The 24192-nt window shown below is 34.8% G+C and overlaps 1 protein-coding gene across 1 annotated transcript; it reads right to left on the bottom strand.

The window, feature by feature from the left end:
• Nucleotides 1-9482: 9482 nt before the first annotated feature.
• Nucleotides 9483-10166, bottom strand: LOC149820309 (uncharacterized). Its single transcript, XM_089983724.1, has one exon. It carries the CDS (start codon nucleotides 10074-10076, stop codon nucleotides 9738-9740), a length of 339 nt encoding a protein of 112 aa, XP_089839850.1. The 5' UTR covers nucleotides 10077-10166; the 3' UTR covers nucleotides 9483-9737.
• Between the last annotated feature and the right edge of the window lie 14026 nt (nucleotides 10167-24192).

The following is a 24192-nucleotide window of genomic DNA, read 5'->3' as shown; positions in this document are numbered from 1 at the left end:
TGAGTTTCTACTCCCAAGTCTTTCAAAAGGGCTTTTAACCATACAATTTCACATGTGCACAATGTCATGGACATGTATTCGGCTTATGCACTAGATCTGCCCACAACACCCTGCTTTTTGCTCTTCTATGTAACGAGGTTACTGCCTACAAAGGTACAATAACCTGAAGTAGATCGTCTGTCATTTGGGTTTTAAGCTCAGTTTGCATCTGCATATCCCATCAAAGTAAGAGACTGATTTCTTTTGAACATCACACCTCTGCCAGGACTTCCTTTTAAGTATCTCAAGATTCTTTGAATGGCTTCAACATGAGTTGAACGTGGGTCGTGCATAAATTGACTGACTAGACTCACGGCATATGTGATGTCAGGTCTAGTCATGGTCAGGTAAATAAGCTTACCAACCAGTTTTTGGTATCTTTCTTTGTCAGCCTTTTTTTCATCATTAATTTGTAGCTTGCAGTTCATTTCCAGAGGAGTTTCTGCGGGTTTGGCCTCGAGCATCCCTGTTTTTTTCAAAAGATCAAGAACATATTTCTTTTGTCAAATAAAAATGCCTTTTTCTGAATGTGCCACTTCAATTTCCAAAAAATGTCTCAACTTTCCTAAATCTTTAATTTCAAATTGGTTATTCAACTGTTGTTTTACCTTTATCATAAAATGTTCATCATCACTTGCCATGATAATATCGTCAACATAGATAAGTAAAACAGTGGTTTTAGAATCATTTTGGGAAGTGAACACTGTGTAATCTGACATGCTTTATTTAGAACCAAGTTTAACAAGTGCCTCACTTAATTTTGAAAACCATGCATGAGGGGATTGTTTCAGTCCATATAAAGATTTTTCTAATTCGCAAACATATCCTTGTTTATTTTCGATTCCTTGCAAAATTTCCATATAGACTTCTTCTTCGAGGTCTTCGTGAAGGAAGGCATTTTTGACATCAAGCTACATAAGGCTCCAATTTTTGTTAGAAGCAATTGAGAGAAGAGTCCTTAGCGAATTCATTTTTGTTACTGGAGCAAATGTTTTATTGTAGTCAATTCCCTCTTGTTGTGTGTACCCCTTTGCAACTAAGCAACCCTTGTATCGTTCAACACTGCCATCATTGTTGTATTTTATCCAATAAATCCATCAACACCCTATAACCTTCTTTCCTTTTGGTAAATGGACTAGTTTCCACGTTTTGTTCTTTTGGAGGGCTAAGAGTTCTTCTAACATGGCTATTCTCCACCTGAGGTCTTTGTTGGCTTCTTCAAATTTAGTGGGTTCATGTTGGTATAGGTATTGAGAATATAATCTTGATAAGGCTTGGATAAGTTGGAAATGAATATAAATTTGTTGATAGGATACTTGCTAGTGGACACAATATAGGTTTGATAATCTCTAAGATAGTTTGGTGGTCTACTAGGGCTGATAGATCTCCTTAAAGAAGACTCGGCTTGGTTTTGGTCTGGTTTAAGAATTTGATCAATATTGGTTTCGGTTTGAGTAGTATCAAGTTCGACTTCATTTTGATCCTCATTTGGAGTGGATCTATCTTGGACTTGCAACACAGGACCTGTATGGGTGTGTTCAGACTGGTCATAGTCTTTAGGCATGGCAAACTCCCCCTGGTTGGAATTTTTAAAGAATGGTTACAACAACAACAACAACAACTAGGCCTTCATCCCAAAATTTTAAAGAATGGTTCTTCTTCAAAAAAAATTTACATCCCTAGATATTATCATTTTTTGTGTGACATGATTATAGCACTTGTACCCTTTTTTTTATCCTAAATGCCCAAGAAATATGCACTTGGTAGCTCTTTCTTCTAATTTGTTTCTATGGACTGCTTGTATGTGAACATAGCACTTACACCCGAAGGTTTTAAGGTGTCTGACAGAAATAGGTCTTTTGTACAACAATTCCAAAGGTACCTGATTATCTAGACTGGAGTTAGGGATACGGTTGGTCAAGTAGCAAGTTGTGACAATGGCTTCCGTCCAGAATTTGAGAGGGACATTCATATGAAACAACAGAGAATGAGCAATGTTGAGCAATTGTTTGTTTTTCCTTTCCGCCATTCCATTTTGTTAGGGAGTCCCTGCACAAGTGTTTTGAGGCAAAATTCTATGGTTGTTCATAAAGTTATGAAGCACCTCATTGACATATTCTCCACCATTATTTGACCGCAAACATTTGATTTTAACATTGAATTGAGTATAAACCATAACAACTTCATTATTGTTTCTAAGGAAATAAAGTCAAGTAGTTCTAGTTTTATCTTCAATGAAACAACATAATATCGATAACCATTATGAGAATCAATGGGCGCAGGTCCCCTACTTTTGATGGTGCCTCGAATTTTTGCATGGGGCTGCAATGCTCGTCACCTTACATCCTTGGATCAGAGATTCAAGGTCATCAAATGCACCCTATGGCCACGTTTGCCAGAGGCGGAGCTGGGGGGGGGGGGGGGGGGGCAGGACTGGGCCCGGAACAATTATTTTTTTTTTTAAAAGCTCAGTCCTAGCCCAGCCCTGATTCCATATGAAATAGATTTTTATCCATTTTTGTAGCCCAGTCTTAGTCCAGCCCTGACTGCAGCAAATAGTTTGATTTGTCCATTTGAAATAGATTTTTATTAATAATTGTAGCCATTTTTTTATTTTATCTCAAAAAAAAAATCGCCAAAACCCCGACTATCACACCAATTTTTTTTTTTTTTTGCTACACCCCTGTTTGTCCCCACTCTCACATGAATCCTATAGATACGCCACTGACGTTTGCACAGCAGGTCTATAGGTCTTGCATGCACTTGTTCCAACGAGTGCATCCAGGATGCAGGTTATGATTGTGTCGTGCTTTGGTGTGACACTCACGTCCCATGTTTGATGAAGTACGTCCGGGACACCAATGGCATGACAGGCTTGTCCCAGTGGACGAGGGCGTCCTGCCATTCAAATACGCCCTTTCAAGTCAAGCAAACGAAGAACTCTTTGTAGTCGTTACATAAATGAGCCAAGCTTCTTAGATGGTTGAACGGAAAACCCACTAAAAAATAGGTTCTCTCCACACTCCGATAGTTAACGGCTCTTCATTTTAAATGTCTTTAAAATCTCTAGCCACTTTCTAGCATAGTTTTAAAACCCGATGACTCGTCACTCGTCTGAGTCATGTTAACTTTATATTTTATATAAAATATGTAAATAGTACATATATTTTGTAGTATGTTATCAATATATTGTATATAATATGCATTATATGATATTTCCATAATATATTTAATGTATACTTTTATCAATATACATATAATCATATTTTTATATATAATATTTACAATATATTTCATAGAATATATTTAATTATATACAAAATATAATATATATGTATGACTTGGCTGAGTCATGCTAAAACTCCGTCGAGACAGCCCAGGACTCGGCCTAGTTTTGTTCATTTCTGGGTTGACCCCGATAAATGACAGAGTCACTGGGTTGACTCAGTGAATTTTTAAACCATGGTTTCTAGATAAACGTGTCACGGATGGTGGAAAATGAATTGTTTTTTTTTTTTGAGTCAGACACATTTTTGGAAATGGATCTAAAATTAGGATTTATATGGCATATCATATTGAATCCATATCGAATTTACACTCAGTAGTTATATCAAATTTATGGTTAGAATGGATCAATGAAACAATCAACTGGATCTAAAATTAAGATCCATACTCACTGGATTAAACTCAGTAGCTTTATAAAACATGGTGAGAATGGAACAAATCTAATCCTTTTTTTTCATTCACATGTAAAATCTAGTTTAGATTCAGATTTTAATTTGGATTGACTACTTCAATGTTTAAATCCCTGTTCAAGTCAAGTCTATTCTTTCAGATTTCAACCCCTTTTATCAAAGAGAGGGAGAGAGAGAAAGAGTAAATTCTAGTTAATTTGAAAAAAAGTTTTTTGTTTTGTTTGCTAATCAAATAACCTCGAACGGTAGAACCAGTTTGCATGGCAGATGTTGAAAGCATGGTCACCATAAGTCGCGGCGTTACCGGATTTATGAAGAGGGGCCACCCGCACTTGTACTTAGCTACAGTACAGTGGGGGTGGGGTTTGTGGTTGTAATTTGTAAACGCTGGGTGAGATTGCTAATCACAGGATCCGCTCTCGGATTTATGAAAGAATATCTACCAATTATCTACAAATATCTAACATTATCTAGGAAAGCAGGTAAATAACAGGAAGATGAAGGAAATTAACTGAAATAAATTGAAATTTTAAGTAAACTGAATTTATTTCATCAAAACTTTGATTAAACTCCTCATCCCTTATCTATTTATAGCCATTAGTTTCTTAATCACAAAGAAACAAAATACCTGATTTGATGACTTTCCAAAAAGATAAATCCTATCCTCGAATTTAAGGGGTGCTCCTGCATCAATAAGTCAGACCTCAAGGGGGTCCCTATAACTCATGATGGTGCAATGTTTGAGTGGTTATATTTGAATGGTGAGGGTAAGGTTGCCAAAAATGGAAATAGAAATGGGAAACATCTTGGGAAGCGGCAATGAGAAACGAGATATTTTAAGAGCTTGTGAAACAGGAAATGGGAAACGACTGGAAAATGCTTAAGAAAATGTAACATAATGAATTAATGAAACAAAAAATGAGAAACGCGTATTTGACAAAAGGAAAACGTGTTTCCTATGATTTTTTTTTTGTGTTTCAGAAACATAGGGTTTCTTGATGCGGAAACAGTTTTCCGAGAAACGCATTTCCACCCTCTTATAGTGTTTTCTATCGGTGACCCCGTGTGAGGGCTTTTTAATACCCCACTTCTACCTTAATAGAGAGATTAATCCTTTAATCAATCAAAGGCTTGAGGATAGCCAAGCCGTGCAGGGATTGGCTAACAAACTAGACTCAGCTTAAGCTCGATCAACTCATGTTTGGCCCTTGGGGACAGGCATGACGAATTTCAAATCCAGACCCCCTTGAAAAAAAATTGCCCTTTGAGGTGACAAACATCTATCAATGAGACGGGTTTGACCCAGACCCGACCCATACCAAACCCTATAGGGTTAGGGTTTGGTGATAAATAAGAAGGTCCACCTCCAATTAGACTCTGGGTCAGACCCGAAGGGTCCAAACCAAACCCGATCCGTTGACACCCCTACGTGAGAGTGACGTGCCATATAGGGTCCGTGCTTAAGAGATACGAGTATGGCACTCAATCTTGTTTTCAATAATAAGCATATTTTAATATCAAAACCTACTTTTCAATTAAATAATACAAAATAATGTCCTCGTATCCTAGTTTTCAAAAAAGTTGCATATTCTTATCTTGTATCTGTGCATCAAAACCACACCTGTGTCAGTGTCCATGTGACATGGTTGGGCTCAATTTGGAAGCATAACCGGTGAGGGAGATGTTCATGCTGCCAGTTTATATACTCGTCCTTTTTGTATGGACAATCCAAGAGAAAAACCCTCAATCACCAGCTGCACATTGGCTGACCTCCGGTTTGTAAAACCCTTTAGGTCTCTCTGCCCACCACTGAGGAATACACCCAGCTTCAACCTTGCGGCAAGAAATGCCACCTATGAGTGTTGAACTTGTAACATTTTGTCGAGTTTGTGACATTCACAAGTGGCCCCTACCAGATGAGCAGAGTGCTTATGGGCGTTTATATGTGCCCCTTTTTATGCATAAAAAAGAGTTTCAATCATGTCTCTATGATCCCCACCACCATCCTCATCAGGTGTGCTTATGCACCCTAAAAATGCTACGCATACCTACCGTACTAATTTATGGCAAAATGATAGGTGCACAATCACCTAAACCAAATAAACGGCTATTATTTGCCATTGACTGATTATTTTTTTGTACCCCACAAAGAGTAGGGAAAAGTTAACATCTGCAGTGATAAGTCATGCTCAGCATAAACTGTGGTATAAATGTGGATGATACCTAAGGTAGGGTGGTTGTGGGGGCCCACCCGGAGCTTTTATGGCTTTGGCGAGGGTTCCTCATCATAAAAATAAATGTGGATGATACCAACTTGTGACATCCATCTTTGAGATGGACGGTGTTCAGTGTTCGCTACAGCTGTGAGTTGACAGTAAGACATTCACCGGTTGAGAGACATTTTATGCTTGAGTGTTGTAGTAGTCCTATATGTTTGAGAACCATTTTATGTTTCATGTTTGAAAACGTAAAAAGAATCCAATCTCAAAAGAAAGAAAATTTTGCAAAAAGAGCGCCATAGGTGAAAATAAATATAAGAAAGGTCACCTGTTACTACTCAAGGGCTCTGCACACTTGACTAGGTGGGATGGCTTAAGGCGTTCAAGTTGGACATCACAAGTTCGATACCAACACCGCAAAGTTGAAGTCACTGCGAAACTATCCCCAGTGAGCAGGAATAGAGTACTCGTGAAGTTTTACATAGCGTATACCAAGCACTAAAGCACAAGGGAGATGATAGCATCTTTGCAATAATTTTGTGATATAGAACTCTCTCTTCATAAAAGAGAATGAAACAAAAAATGTTCACTGTAGAAAGAACATGTTAAGAATAAACATGAACATGTTTTTGACACACATAACTGGACTTGATCCTTGAAGATTGTATCAATTGTATGCCACAAACAAGAAGGAATCAAAGTATGGGAAATATTGAATAGGATAGCAAACATGAAGGTGAGCTTATCCTTGAAAAGAAACCAACAGAACACAAAAAATGAAAACATAAGCATGGTAGGTAGAACGGGAGTATAGTTTATGGTGATTTCATACCGAATACAAAGTGTTGGGGTACGACTCAACAGCTTATCGATAGATTGCACTATTGATAGATCGAAGAAACAAAAAAACGGGAAGAAAAGAAAAACAACCACACAAAGAACAAGGATTTTATGTGGTTCGGCAAGAGTTACCTACATACACGGCCGCACTGAGATCTTCTATTTAGATTGAGATACACACACGTTACAAAAGATGGGTGGTCCTCTTTAAATACAAGGAGTCTAAGACAACCTATTGGGATCAAATTATAAAACTACCCTCCAAATAAGTTGGATCCGCAGAAATTAGGAATTTATATCAAGGTAAGAGTCAGATTTCACACTCCTGTAACACAGAAGAAAAACACAATTAAGCAAAATAAAAGTCTGGTATATTCAACTGGCAGGAATTTATCAAGCATTTGAAGATCTAGATCTGTTCAACACTTAAAATACGGTAAAACTATTGCTGTCAATGATATCTGCATAACCAGGATCACATGATGTTTGGGCGTGCCATCAGGGCGTGTTGATGCTTAAGATTTATGTTTTCACAGTTCATGAATCAGAAAACCACACAACAAATCATTCAACTTTGAAGCAGGTTATCTACAAGCTGTTATACCTTAATAACCTCGGTTCCCTATTACATAAATGACATTCAGAAGTCACCCCCCAACAGCAATTAAGCTAAAGCAGGATGTGCAGCAGCCAATATTACAGATAAGAAAGTTTTAGTCTTGAGCCTATTGAATAACCTGGCCTGTGTTTCCCTTGATAATGCCACTGAATTAAAGGATAATGCAATAAATCCAAGGGACTTGACAGCTCATTGATCAAGGTTAACAAGTCTTTGTACGTAAGACATTAGCACATTGTTACAATCTGAATTAGAGAGAGCACACTATCACAATCAGATGAGAGATCCCATGCTACAACATTACCGAAACACAGTAAGCTACTGTCAAACATTGAGCCACATCTCATTCAACATTCCTAGGGAGAGAAGAGAAGAAAGAGGCATCTGATAGTTCATTTCCAAACTTTAAAGCAAGATATGTGCATAAAGAATTCAGTCCTACCTATGAGATTATTAAAAAAACACGCCTTATCCATTTCTTTATACAGTCAATTAGATATTGTTCATAATATCGACAAAAGTGAGCAGAACAATTGATTTAATCAAGGATTAAAAAGAAATTACCTAGTTTGATATGGAAAACATGCATTTTGCAGTACAAGCACTCTTAACTACATGATTCGATGTCCAGCAGGTTTCTTTTTAGGACAATTCGAATGATTTGGAACACATTAGAGATTTAGAAGTAGCTAAAGGTACAAACTCAATTGCCAACATTAAAAGTTAAACAATTATCTAAACTTTGAGAATTATGATGACATCGGAAGCTATTTATCTTATAGATCAAACCAAGCCACAAGTATGTTCCTTGAAGATTCCAAAACTGACAAGAGTGCCTTCTATTAATGATACAAAGAACCAAAGAGAGACTCTACAAGTCTGAACTCTGAAGTCTTAATGTATGATAAATATTTTGGAACCATACCTGTTACTGCAATTTTAACTATGAAAAATGAGAACCCTCATTTACCAGTTCAGGTATCACAAGAACAACAGTAAATAAGAAAATATTAGATCAATAGCATAGACAACATATTGCAAAGACAGCAAAACTCATCTTTTAGTCTAAATATTAAAATTTAAAAAAGTATCATTAGACAAACCCATGCCCTACTTCCAGCCCAAAAGATGCACAAAGAACCAATACATCATATTAAGCACCAGATAATGAAAGCATAAGCCTGTGATTATCACAGGACGACACTCTTCATGATGATCCACCACTCATTAGGAGGATGATAGAAGTACCAAAAAGAAGTTAGCCTAAATTGTTTCAGGAAAAAGTATAACAGTAGAAAATTACTTGTGTAATTAAACACTTCCCACTCTAGATACAATGGCAAAAAAGCTGATAACCTTCCGTCTCTCAGGTTCTGTAACAGCATCCATAATTTGGAACTACTTCATGCACATGTTTTCAAAATCGAGTCATGATATGGGACACCACAGCCAGGATCTTGAACTACAAATCCAAGCCTTCCCTAAAGATGATAATCAGCTAATATAATTACCCATCCATGTCAGTTTTCCTTCTTATTGTACATATTCATCTCTAAAAATTTACTGTTAATATCGAGTCCATTATTGGGGCCAGCAATTTCCATGCTTTCACAATGAATAATACCAGCTAGAAAATAATTTCCAAAATGGGCAAGGATCATAATTAGCCACCACCAAAGCTAGAAAATTGAACCAAAATCCAGTCTCCCACCACTACCATGAAGCTCAAAATAGTTAATAACAATAAATTTTTGACAAATAGTGTATAATTGCGAGCAAAGCCCAAATAAACTATTTAAAGGCCATATCCAAACACCCATGATAACTGAACTAATAAAGATAAAATCAGAAGATAGGCAGTTGGTCTGGACATGGCAAGTTATAGCACAAAAAAGTTCCCCACCAGGCACACTCAAGAAACCATAAGAATCTCCCACACACCCAGATAATAATAATAAAAGAGGCTAAAAGGAAGAAGATAGAAACGAAGAAAGGAAGCCTTTGTTCTAAACAACTCACTCAATAGGAAAATATGAACTTTTTTCTTTCTTCAAGCTGAAGACCATAAAGTTGCAGAAACCATCTTTTATAAAGAACATCACTAAAAGTAAGAACAAGAGGCTACAGCATAAAACCCCCCAAACAAAGAAGACCAGTGATCCAGCGTATGTTGATTCAGATCAGTTTCCATGTAAGTCTTTAAACAGACCAATTAACCCAAAATCCACAAATGGGTATCAAAGGAAAACCACACATCATACATACCCCTCAAACCCCAGCAATAGATGGATAAGCCCACATGATGGTGATGATTACATGTACTCCTCACCACCATCCATACATGATCTGTGTGTATTTATGCTTGAGCCATCTGAAACTCTTCCTCAAAGATCCCTTCACCTTCCCCTCCACACTATACATTTTATAACTAGCAACCCTCTTCTTCCTCTGCAACTCAGGATCATTAAAACCCCACCCTTTGGATGAAGAGCCACCATTATGATTCTTCACCTTCTTCACCTTCATCTCTCTAGGATTAGGATGAGATGCATAGGATTCACTGTAGCTCCTCATATCATGCATACCAGAAGCAGGGAACCTCCTGTCATACCCCTCCATCTCCATCCTCCCATCTGCAAATGATCTGGATCTGTAATCTTCCATGAGAACCCACAAAAATGTTTCCTTAATTTTTTATGGGTATTCCAAAACTAGAACAAAAAAATGGTGGTCTTCTCACGGGATAAGAGAAAAGACACAACAGTTGAGACCCTCCTTATAACATACTTCTTTTACTTCTTTTCCCTTTAATTCAACTTTCTTTTTACTTTATACCTAAAGACAACAGAATCACTAGTTTTTGGGGTTGCCAACAAGGGAAAAATAATAACCGCATATTGAGAAAACTAGACTCAAATTAACCCTAAAGATGGGTGTATCTGTCTTGACCGTAAGGATTCATCTGTATGGCAACTAGTAGCTATGATAGAGGTTTATGCATCAAGTAAAAACTTGGTCAAACCAATTTGATGGTGGATGTTTGGAAACCGGCAGTTAGAGATTGGAGTCTAGCGCATGAAAAGTAAGGTAAGGCTGTCTACCTTTTATATTTCTGCAAAATGCTGGACTTGGTAACTACGACTTCTAGGTGGTGGCTGCCAAATCAAGATTTGACCGCTCTCACTTTTTTTTTTCAAATGCATGAATTAAGATTACCAGTTTGCAAACAGAAAGTAGGTGTTTTGGCTTGAGCTGAAAACGTGAGGCAGCTTTTCATGCAGACTTTGTGCTTTTGCCGATCAAAGTTGAATGTTGACTGGGTCAATTGGAACCATGATGGCTGGCTTAAACTAAATCTTTATGTTTAAAGGTAGTTTATAAATTTTTTTTTTTTTGGAAAAGTGTGGGGTAAGTTGAGACTATTGCAGACAGGGCTGGTAAACCAACCAAAAAAACCAACATGAGGTTCAAGCTCTGCTCTTTTTTGTGGCGAGCCGAGCCGAGTTCAAGCTCGTGACAAACACGGGATGAACCAGCTGAACTCGAGCTAGCTGGTTTCTAAAAAGATACATTCTTTCAAAATTGGAAGCAATAGGATTTGAACAGTAGACCTCTATTGAGGAGAGCTCAAATTGGCTCATTTACAAAGGAAATATATCGTTTCAAGTCTGGAAGCAATAGGATTTTACCAGTCGAATGGAGCCAAGCACCTGTTGTTCCTGTTTGGTTTGTTGAGCTTATTTTACAAGTTTGCACGTGCTCTGTCTTGTTTCGCAGGCCTAGTTCAGGCACAGAATCCATGTGATTGATCTGACCACAAACATGTGTTCATCATGATTGAATTGCCATAAGTGGTTTCAAAAGTATAATATGGTTTGATTATAAAAAACAAAAGGAAGTTAAAAAATCAGGTTGTACTATCGACAGCATCCAGTAGTTGTGGTACAATGGGGTAGTTAGTTGCATCATTAAGGTCCTACTATCCTAACTGAGAAAACATAGGTTTGGATCCCATGAGATCTCCCTGCTTGCCTATACAAAGGAGAAGTCGGCTTTTTCCCTTCTAAGTAAAGTGGAGCGGAAACCTGCCTTTGCTTATAGCTTAAAAATCCAAAGCCGACTGGACCGATTTGACTGACAGTAGGTTCAGTTGAGCTTGTTTGCGGTTTAACCAAACATGGTTTAAATCAAATAGGGCTATCAATGGGTCAGACCTAGATCACAACTGGATCCAAGCCCAATCAGTCAAGATCCGTCCAGGCCTGTGTCCAACCACAGGGATGTGAACTTTTTATTTAAGTTAATAAAAAAGCTATTTTTAGTATTTTAATATAAAAATATATTTTTATTAAAATTGATAAAAGTACTAAAACTGTTGACAAATATTAAAATAATTTTCATACATGTTAGGATAATGTCATCATGTCCTAGTATGTCTGACGCATGTCACCTTGACATGCACTTTTAATGGTGCATATCTCACATGGCATAGCTTGCTAATGAGCTCCACTTTGGTCCAGTGTCTTTGCCAGGATCGTTCAGTCATTGGGTCAAAAATGAGTACAAACTTGTGTGAAAATTACATATATTAAATAAAATTTGAACAAAACCTGATCGAGTCACTGAGTTGACTCGAGTTATGGGGGTGAGTCAGCCGAGTCATGTATATATTGATGTATAATATATTATATATAATTACATATATTAAATAAAGTATAATATAAATATTATGTATATTATATATAAAAATATAATTATATATATTAATAAAATTATACATTAAATATATTATAAAATATCATGTAATATATATAATATAAAATATATTAATAAAATATAAAAATATATATTATATAAAATATAAAGTTAACATGACTTGGCCGAGTACGGAGTTCATTTAAGAACGAGCCGAGTGATGAGTCGAGTTTTAAAACCATGCTTTGATCCACCCGTGACATCCGACCAAAAGACAGAATCATTTACTTTTTCAGAGACTTGAAATGTACTTTTTGAAAAAGCTTGCGCACCGATCGGTGCACCAAGAGCATGAATGATTATTTGCTCTTCTCTTTCTCTTTTTTCTAAGGAGAGGCAATTATTGTACAAGGAGAGGCAATAATTTTATATGTGGAGTGGGTAGAGTGGTAGCTTAGCTGTGTGGCCATCTCATTATTAGGTTCCAATAAATTTGATAGTAGAGTTTGTCTTTACAACGGTTTTGCAGATATCATCAATATAATAAAGTACTGTATTTTCAAAATCTTTCTTATTTTTAAAAATATCACATTGTTATTGCGATAAACACTTATTATAGAGTCTTTTTATGTTATTCATATTCATATATTATATTCATATTCTACATTTTAATCTAGAGATTTTCTTTAAAACAATAGTTTTTACAAAATATTGCTATATCTTTAATTTTCAATATTATCCTAATCTGAACAAATCTTAAATCTTATAAAAGCAAAAGGAAGGATAATAGGTGGCAAAAGATTGACATTCTTGCCATGTCTTGTAATAATGTAATTAAAAATTTGTTTTAGTCATTCTTTATGTAGTTATCCAAAACAAGTAAACGTGTTCCATGACATATCGTAATAATCGAAAAAACTCTTTAGTTACTACAATTATAGCTCGTATGTCACGCCCCCCAACTCATTTCTCTCTCTCTTTCTATATATATATATATATCTTAATTGTTATATTAAAATCACATTAAGAATAAAAAATTAGCAGTTACCTTTTCAAACATGCATGGTTTCTACTTAAAACGTCTCTCTCTCTCTCTCAATGTTCTCACAAGTTGCTAATCTTGTATGGCCACTATGCTAAAAATGTGAGAGCTAAACTTTTTATTAAGATTGACTATTATAGAGGACAATTAGCCGTTTCTGTGGGGTCAACCTATAAATAGGGAACCCAGTCCCAAATCAACATCGGTAGAATCTTTTACTAGTTTCGTATCCCTGTCAATTCACCCATATCCAATACAATAAATAGTATGCAGTTTTTTTTTTGCATTTTTTGCAATAAAAATGTTCTAAAATTAACCAAAATTTTCTTTTTCTTATCCTAAAATGTTCACAAGATGTTTGGTTAATCTTTTTAGACCCTTTTTCCTCAACTATAAATGGTATAAAAGGTTAGTTGATTACTTTATATTTTTATATACCTCTCTTTAAGAAATTTTATTTTATTTGAGATATATACTTATTTTTATATATTCATTAATTTTATTTGTTTTTTATAATAAAAAGTTTGACATAAATCTTCCTATCGAGATATATGGACGTGCTTAACATTCTAGTAAACTATATAAAAACAGAAGCTCAAAATTTGATTCTTTGCAGTCTTTTTTCTAAATGACATTATTGCCATGTATTTTGAAAATGAAATTATAAATTTGTTTGTATATTTGTATATTTAAAAAAAAATGAAATCATAAGTTTGTTTGCACATTTATATATTAAAAAAAACAAGTGCTACTTGTACTTGCATGACACTTGTCTAATTTTGTTCAAAAACCATGTGAACTTTGTGATGTCCACATATTTAGGAGGATATATATGCGAACTTAGTCAGGTATTTACGAAGTTTTGAGGTTTGGGTTTCATAGGATGTTCACAAATATGATTATGCAAACTTCGTAATGTTAAAAAAAAATGTGTAGGCCCCCTTTTAAGTGAGAGTTTGTGATACCCGATGAGTGATATATCGCATAAACTTCATAAGTTTCGTACATGCAAAGGGTAAAAAGGTCCTAACAAAGTTGGTTATTTGTGATTTTGGATATAAGACAGATTTCAAAAATTGTATGACAGGAAATGCATTATTTTTTTCATCTTTTATTTTATCTGGTTCTTAATCAAATGGGTTAAATCTCACTAACTCAATAAATTTCCTTCTTTTATTTTTTTGTCTCAACACCTAATTAAGGGATAATATTTGGTGATACTGAAAGCACAAAATTATATTAAACTATTGAGTTGGAATTCCTAGGATCAAGCTTTATCAACTCAATCCGACCATACAGATATGTTCATGATGGTTTGTTTGCCAAGGATCAAACCTTGGATCATGTTATTTTGATCTAAAAATATGATCTTTTGAGTCATGAAATTTTACTCATTGTGGACCATTAATTTTTGAAGCCCTTAAAAAACTACTTATATGTTGCAAGAATATGATTCAAAACTCATTTCCCACTAAACAAAAGTTGTAGATCACATCCATATGATTTAATCTACAGAAGAAATCTAAAACCTATGATTTCAAACTTAATAGTTCCATATAATTTTATGCCTTCAATAATACCAAATATTAACCCCCTTATTAAATACCCTATTTATCATTAGATTTGGATTTTTTATGAATAAAACTTATGTTTAATAGTATATGTCTTTATGTTTTGTGAAAATATACAAAAAGTATTTTTAAAATGTTTTAAATATTCAACATATTTATATTTCTATTATTTTACTTCTGTTCTTGATAAAAATATCGAATGTACGATCATAATTTAAAAATAAAATGAATAAAGACCGAAATCCCATTTAATATATTTCATGTATATATAACATAGTATATTATAATTACTTTTAATTATGGCTCATAATATACATATAATATTATGTTGTTGAGATAAACTAATAATTATTAAATAGTATTACTATTCAGCAATTACAACAAGTTTATAGCTAATATTTTACTAGTTATTAGTATAGGTTAACATAAAACAATAGTGATTAGTATAGGTTCATAAAAGGTTAAAGAAGGTTTGTGTTTTTCTTTTCCAAACATCCCACTTAAAAATAACAATTTGCTTATGAATGAAACAAAACATGGTTCCTATGGAAGGAAGGAAACCACCTTGGCTATGACTTACATGTTATATTGGATATTGCATGAAGAACTCGACGTAAAACTTTTCTAAGAAATTTGGTTCACCACTCAGTGCACTTTGGTGAACAGCAACCACGAGATGATAATGCAATTATTTTCTTAAAAAAGTTAAGAAGCAAGATGAAGCAACATACTATTTTAATGCTACCGATGTAGATCCAAAACATTGGGTTAATAATAACTTTCCAACATGAAGATATGGGTGTTTAACATCTAATATAGCAGAGAGCTTCAATGCATGGATTCTAGCTATACGTGACAAACCCCTAATTCTTTTTATTGACAAGCTTCATCTCATGCTGATCAAACTTTTTGAAAAATAAAAAAAAATCGAGGAGCAAATGATAGGAGTTGTGGTGCCTAAGGTAAAAGAAAATATAGATGAATTAAAGATAAAACCATAACAAGTATGTGAGAAAGTAGTACATTGCCCATGACCAATCTAATGGTTACAATGTTGATCTTGGCAAGCAAAAATGCTCTTGTGAAGAGTGCGATCATGCAATTACATGCATTTTGTATGAGAAAAAGTTACTAGAGGATTGTTGTGACAAGTTTTTCATGGTCAAAACTAAAAGGATGGCAAATGGGACTCATTGATTCTTGGAGACCGGCCAGTTATCGTATCATTTCTTTGAATCTGACAGGGTATCTATTGGATAACTTTGCATAATTACAAAACAAAAATTTTCATGTATAATCACCGAACTTAAACTCGATTTATGTTACAAATCTTAATTAATGCAAACCGGGGCAACCAATACTGGGTTCTTTGGGAAATGAATATGAATGCGAGGTAGTTCAGGCTGTACAATTCGATTCCACAACTAATGCAGATAAGAACATCAGAGCAGTAGTATGATACCATTACTTATTCAATTTAAAGGTTATTGTTCTCTCATACTTTGCAGGTTGAATATTGTATTACAAGTTTATTTTTTATAGGGTGGTTTGGCTTCGATTGCTACACCCATTGTATGGTCTGGCCTATGGAGGGTATTCTGCAATAAGAAAATGGGTAATCACTTTGCATATGCTTGTTTACTCAATTCATACATGTCCATGTTCTTAACTTGGTAAATGATTGATACATGATTGATTTTGATATATTTGTCCTATTATACATGCAATACTGTTTATATACATAAAGTTGAACTTCACATATATACATGTTTATATATCTTAGCAGAAAAACTAAGCTATAGTTAGTTGTTTGATAATAACCCTTTTTTCAAAATGATGTAATAAACTACAAGAAAAGTATGATAAAATTATATAAACACATGAGAGAGAAGACGACTTTGAAGGGTGTCAAACAAAAGTTGGAGGATGAGGAGACATCAGACACTAAGGTGCCGATGGCAAGATAGCAGAGGCTAAATTATGGACAATTTTGGAGAGTATAAGTCGATTACTATTGTAAAACATTAGATATAAATTTAAAAGAATTGTCAAAGATTGTACGTAAATTTGAAGAAACTGCTCTATAATTCATTTTAGGTGAATTGCTTTTATATTATTTGTATGTTAATTTCATTATACTGAAGATGCACATATTTTATACGGTTAATTTGATTCCAGGTTTAATATTCTGTAACAAGGACATACACAAAACATAGAAAATCAACATATTTTGGAACAACTGCACATATATAAAGTGCATATTCACGGTGACCTTATTTGCAATAATCACCCATATTTGCAAATTTTACAAAACTTTACAGATTTTTTATGCAAACTTTGTACTATGTATGTGAATTTAGTGGAATATTTGCAAAGTTTTGAGAGGTTTCATTCATAAGAAGTTCATAGATTTTTTTTATACAAACTTCATAATATATATGCAAATTTAGTAGAATATTTACAAAGTTTAAAGAGGTTTAAGTAACAACAAGTTCATAAATTTTTTATGCAAACTTGTATAATATATACAAATTTAGTGAAATATTTATGAAGTTAGAGGAATTTTGTAGATTTACAATAAATACACAATTCAAATTCAAGACTACTTACAACATATACATAATTCAAATTCAAACTAGTTAAACAGTTAAATAAAAATTCAATTACAGTTGCCTTTATAATTAATTACAAAACATTGTTTACTTAATTACAATAATTTACAAAATAATAAAAAATAGAAGTCATTGATGTGATTGTGTCAGGCGAGCTAGTAGCTCCTCGATAACCTTATTATTGTTAGCGATAGTGTCATCTTGAGTTTGTATAATGGACTCCTTTGCTTGAAGTAACTCCTTCAACATGGAGTTTTCTGCTAATGCAAGAACCAATTTAGCATCCGCTCCACATGTAGTCATGTGCTTCAGATTAGTGTGTGGTTTGGGTATGAAACAAATTCTCAAATGTGTGGGACTTAGACCATAGGTCCTAGGGAGGCCTAAAGACATGGGGAAGGGTTTGGTATAAGTGATGGGCAGTGAGATAGGTTACTGACAATTTGGGGTTGCTAGAATAGGCTTTAGGAGTAAGTTGGGTTTTCGACAAAATGCAGTTTCAATGTTTGGGTTCTGAAAAATAGTTAGAGGCTTAAAGAAGGCTAAGGGTAGGGACCAGGGTCCTCTTACATGTCTATAATAGGGTGAGAAGATGTCTCCCACAATCTGAAATAAAGATACACAATCTATAATGAAGCAATGCTAGATTACCCAACGGGAAGAAGAACTGCACGACCTAGAACACTGGAGGAGCTTGGGCTCTCTGGGAGGGGTGACCAACCATCCCTTGGGGGCCCTCACGTGGATCAGAGTGGTAAGAGGGAGATAGAGGAGAGAGGGAGAAGATAGGGAAGAGAAAGACAACCATGGAGAGGGGGACACCCAAAGAGAGAGAGATACAAAATCAACTAGTGAGAGAAAGCAATATCAATCTTTTTATAAAAAAATAAAAAGGGTTCTAAGGCTACTTTATATAGTGTATGGTTTGGGTTGGGTCTATCTCTAAATCTAAAATAAAAAATCTAACTCAAAACCCCCATACACCCTCTAACTTTTTTAAAGTTACAGAGACTAACAATTATCATCAAAACCCAGTGTCATGCTACAACCGCTCCATGAGCAAAAACAACGAGACATTAAATCCTACTGAAATCAAAGGAGCTCAAAAATAAATTAGGGCTAATTTTAGACCATAACAACTATATCCTCATCATTATAGGCACATATAATGGATGACAAACAAATGCATTCCTCATCAATGTGCCAGTCTTTAAGTCCAAAGAGGAATATCGTGGGGTAATCCTTTATTATATTCTTTATTGTCAGCGACATAATTTTGTTAACTGCACAGGGGCGATAAGGTAGTTACTGAAAATAACCAAATTGTCAGACCACTCAGCTGATCATTTGGCATACAACTTTATTCATGTTATGCAACCAAATGTCTGTTCTCATGATGTCCTTCACTTACACAACCATGTCCTAAATCTCTATATTTGCATATTCATATAGGCACCACTTTACCTACATAACAAAGTTTCAAAAATACTTACATTTTTCCTGGTTAGCACACACAATGATGCAATGCAATAGGCTCTTCCCATGTGAGGACCTAATGCTCTTTGATCATGCCCCTACTCATTGCATGACAAACTACATATTACAACACGTGAAAATTTAGGGAGACAATAATGTGCCAGAGGCCTTTCAATGAATATGTTCTCCCATATCTAAACCTACAAGGATCAATATAAGGGTTAACACAAATTAATACACAATATAATTTCAACAACAATGTTAAATAACTCAAAAGTTCAAGTATAATGAACAAATAAATACCTCTAACACAACCAATATGCGAACAATGTTTTTTCTTCCATGCCTTATCGCACTAAAACTTGCATATAGGTGTGTGCAAGTGAGGTGCTCCCCATGCATATTCATTAATGCGATCCAAGTCTTGCAATAGTTCGATGTACAATTCATGAATTGACTTCTCATCAATGTTGATACATAAGCATGTGCCAAAAAATTACAACAAGAATGATGTCACCTCCTTATCCACCATAAGATAACCCTTTCCTCCAACACACTATAGCTTCTCCTTCATTCTCCTCTCCTTGCTAGGATCATAGTGTTTCTTTAACAATGATAACTTGAGCTTTCACCTTTGAACACATCCTCATCTGGTTGTAAATAAATACTTTAAATGTGCTTGAAATCTTCCCTCTGATGTGCACTCATTGGCATCTTATAATACTTAAATTTGGTGATTCGTATCATGTCTTCTAACGTGATGAACATCATAATATCTCTGAACTGGATTGTGTTGGTTGAAAAATTTTAAAACTGCACAACGACATTTAGAAGACTGTGATTGATGTTTCATGGTGTGATCTCCAAGAATTTATGAAAATGCATCTGATCAAGCCTGTCCTTTGCTTTCTCTGTTAGTTTAGGAACTACTCGTGCTCTTGAAACTAATAGAACCAATACATGCAGCTTGTTGGATCCTCTAAATCTTTTTGTTGTGGATCCTGTATTCACAATTCATTTTGCTAGAATTAGTCAAATTATTGAATGTATATATTGAAACTAGTTATCCTATAAACATAATGCAATCATATATCTCAAATTAATACTAACATTAATCAAAATAGTTATCCTAAAAGCATGCTTCACATACACATATATTCTACAATTTAATCAATGACTGAATGTCAAATTGACAATGTTTTCAAACATCTTACAAACATGTATATACAAAATAACACTCATGTGTAGAGTACCTGTCCACAAGCATCATACCTTATTCCCCGTTGTAACCTCTTCCTCAAACTCCTCATGTCTAAAGGTTGATCTATCCGAACATCAACCTTGGACTCCTAATGATGCTTCTCTAATCTCTCCACCCCCCCGTAAAGAGCATCCTCCAATGAACTCTTCACAGCAGTCTCAACCTTTGGTTGAATATCTGATTCAGCTAAAGGACTCTCACTCACCACCACTTTCTGAGGACCCTCCACATTAACTTCAACCTTAGGGTTCACATCATCCACTTGTAGAAGTACCTCCTCCGACCTTGTATAAGATTCTTCCAATATATTCTCCATACTTTCCATCTTTACCCCTACATTGTCACTGTCACTACAGGTGGTCGCTTCGTCTATCAAAGCTTTAAGGTTAGCATCAACCTTCAAGTGAGCCAATGAGTCAAACTTCTTTAACATTGAGTCCCCCTCTGGCTCCTTAGATGCTTTCGAGATGGGAGACATGATTGTGGCCACAAACTCTTTTTTGCAGATTCTGCCTTAGATTTAGGCCACGATAAAATTATTAGCTTATGCTTTTTATTTGAGCATAATTTTTTGGAATTTCGATTAGTGATGCTATATTTCATATGAAAAATGTTGGACACTCAGGTTTTTGTCCATAATGCAAGATCCCTCTCTACCCATGTGTCAACCCTACTTTGTACTTTATAGTAGGATGCATCACTTAGGTTGTAATTTTTCTCCTTTAGCATTTTTGTTGTTTCCACACTAGCGGATGATGTGGGTGTAGACCTCTCCGAAACACTCTTCTCAATAACCATGTGTAAAAAAAAAAATTAGAAATTTCTTCAATAACAAAATGGGAAATATAAGTAAACATGCAAGAAACAAAGACAAGATATAGGTTTTCATATTGAAAAAACATTGCAAAAAAAAAATAGAATAGCCAATTGATGATGTAGACACTCGAATGGCTAAAAAACTCGACATAAAAATAACTCATTCAAGCCGTTATTTCAAAAAAATAACTGCTTTAACCATTAAACATATTGATGCAAAGCATCCTGAAGATCCAAGCTTTGAAGACGAATTGGATCTAAATCCAATTCCCAAGATCCAATCAAGGATGCGATCCAGGGCAGATCCAATCGTGTAGGACTATCAGGGTCTAATTGGATATCTTCCAACCCGGACCCATTTTGATTATCATGTTTCAATTTCTAAGATATTTTGCATATTTCTTAGAGATTGTATTTTTATTATTTCGATTCAATTTTGGCATGTGAGGAATCATATTAAACATGTTTTTATTTTTATTTTTTTTAGGAGGGATTCTATGAATTTGGATAGTTCTAGTATCCTGTAGGATCTTTTTGTGGTACTAGATGGTGTATGGGGTCCAATGGTAGTTTTTATTTTTTCGCATTATCGCTTTTCTTTTGTGATGGTGCAGAATCGAGTTTGCTGCCTGTTTTGGTTCTGGATCGAGATCCATTTTCAAAGGGGGTCCTAGTTGGTGCCATTTTAGAGTGGACCATATTGAACCTCATTCAAATCTCAGTCTTGACTGGTCCAAGTCAAAAATAGTTGTTGGACCTTTTAATGCTCATGGCCAAAAATAGGTTAGTCAAATTCAAATTTTGAAGCAAGGCTTGGGAAGACCATACCATCATTATGGTGGCTCTTCTCCAAGCTCCAAGATCCAAAGCTTCTTAATCAAGGGAGGTTGACCAAGGGAAGAGGATTTTTGTAATGGAATTTTTGAATTTTTCTCGGTGAAGAAGAAGTGTTTGAAGGGTGAAGATTGTCTCAGTTTTTTGACTGTATCTCCCTAGATATTTGCTCAAATTACGTGATCTTTACCTTGATAGAAAGATAAGATCGTGCCCTATAAGTTTGATGTTTACTATTTTGCGTGATTCAGCTCGGTTAAGCCTCTAAAATCCTTGACAAGTTTCTTGTGGATGCATCAAGCCCTTTGGTTGGTGGAAAAACTTGAGTTTGTGATCTTTGAGAAGATCGACCTTGACGTGACTATGTAAGCATTCTTGGTTCATGTTGTCTGCTTAGAGAGACTTTTTTCCGGTGTTGGCTACTTTCCAGCGACATCCATCGTCTTCGTCATCCGGATATCGTGTTCACTGGTTCTTTTGAGTTCTTGCATTTTCGTTACTTTATCTTATGTATTTTGTTTCTCTCATAGCATATTACTTGTGAGTTGTAGTGGATTAATTGTTAAATATGTGGAATGAATATTTTGAAATATTTATGTTGATTGATTCTATTATTCATAAGAAATTCTAGTTCGTTGTGATATTACATAACTCGGTTTTCCTGTCAAACCCATATTCTCGAATCCTGAGTTGTCTGAAATGTCTGAAGAATCACATGTATCTGCCTCGATACTAGTCGGATTCTTGTGTTCTTTAACTTCCAAGAAAGCTAGGACGACTGTCTCCAACTTTGTAGTTGAGACCTTTTTGAGATTTGCCCAACTATACGAGAGACTTAATAACTCATCTACATAACTAGTTTTACGAGATATCAAAGCCAACAAATTCATTAAAGCTATTGTTTTTGGAGACCAATATAAATCTTCAATTAGTGTGATAATTAAAATAGTATACTTTAACCCTTTCAGAGATCATTTTTATTTTTTTACACTAACTACACAATATATCATTCATCTAATAAAAATAGCATGGGAGAAAAAATCATCCATATTAAAAAAGTGAAGGTTTCATGCCATTTTTTTTTAAAAATAACAGTTTCAACCTTGAACGATGTGTTTACTGGAATATCTCATCATCAATGATGTTGCTGATGAAGTGCCATTGAAAATACTTGCCGAAAAATAGTCGCAAGAAGATCAAAAAAAATTGTCAAGGAAAACACGATTGGGCAAAAGGGTTGGGGACCAGAAAAAAAACCCTAAAATACGAAAACAAACCCTAACACACGAACCATCACTTTTTAAATAAACATCGAAGCATCACATTTAATATTAGTATGAATATTCATAAAAAATGGGAAGGTTTGCATTTAAGTTTTCAAAAAATTTGTGAATCTCGTGTCAAATGTGCGGACATTCAGAAAATTCATATATGAGGTACATGATGTTTACAAATTGATTTATGCGCAGTTCGCCCTATAGATGCATTTGAATATTTGTGAAATTTTAATATGTTTCAGTTACAAAAAATTCACAGATTCAGTTATGCAAAATTCATGCTATATATACGAATTTAGTAAAATATTTATGAATTTTCGATATGTTTCAGTCATAGGAAGTTTGCAATTATGATTATGTGAACTTTATACTTTATATGTGAATTTAGTGGAATATTTGTGAAGTTTTAAGAGGTTTCAATTACAGAAAGTTAACGGATTTAGTTGTGCAAACTTCATACTATATATGTGAAGTTAGTAGAATATTTGCGAAGTTTTGACTGGTTTCAGTTATACGAAGTTCACAAAAATAATTATGCGAATTTCATGAGACCCACACAAAAAAATCATGTGAATCTACATTTTAGTGTCATGGTTGTGATACACAGTGTGTACTGATATATCGCATGAAACTCAAAAAATTCACTCGTGTGATGGTTAAAATGATCCTTTTAAAGCCGGATATTTGTGAATTTGGACATCATGCAAATTTTGAAAATTTTAGAAAATTTTAGAGAATTTTAGAAAATGCATCATTTTTGCCATACAGTTTGATCATTTCTCATATATTTTATATATTAGCAAGCCTTAAAAAATACTTGAAACTATTTTTTTAAGAAAATGAGCTAGCTCATGATTTGCTTATAATGAGCTCGGGCTGAGCTCAGGTCTTAATGAGTTCACTAGCCAAGCCCGAACAACTCAAGCTCGGCTTGTTTACCATCCCTAATATGTAGCAACGTAAAACCTCAAGATTGCTACCCTTGCTCGCCAGGAAGCCTACTCCTTCAGCCTTGTGGCAAGAGATGTGTGCATGTACGTATTGATTGCTTTATGTCCTTCAACCATTGAACTATGTGTGCAAAGCTCTTGTGGCGCTTAACTCTGATCATTGAATATATAGAACTAGGTTGGCTGATTAATTAGGAAGCCTATTGTCATATTTTTTTTCTTTTTTTTTGTTTTATTTATAAACTT

This window comes from Nuphar pumila, chromosome 12, assembly GCF_984573655.1.
Source record: "Nuphar pumila chromosome 12, dmNupPumi1.hap1.1, whole genome shotgun sequence".
In the NCBI taxonomy this organism is placed as follows: domain Eukaryota; kingdom Viridiplantae; phylum Streptophyta; class Magnoliopsida; order Nymphaeales; family Nymphaeaceae; genus Nuphar; species Nuphar pumila.
The sequence above is the reverse complement of the archived record's forward strand: the minus strand, read 5'-3'. Positions and strand labels throughout refer to the sequence as shown.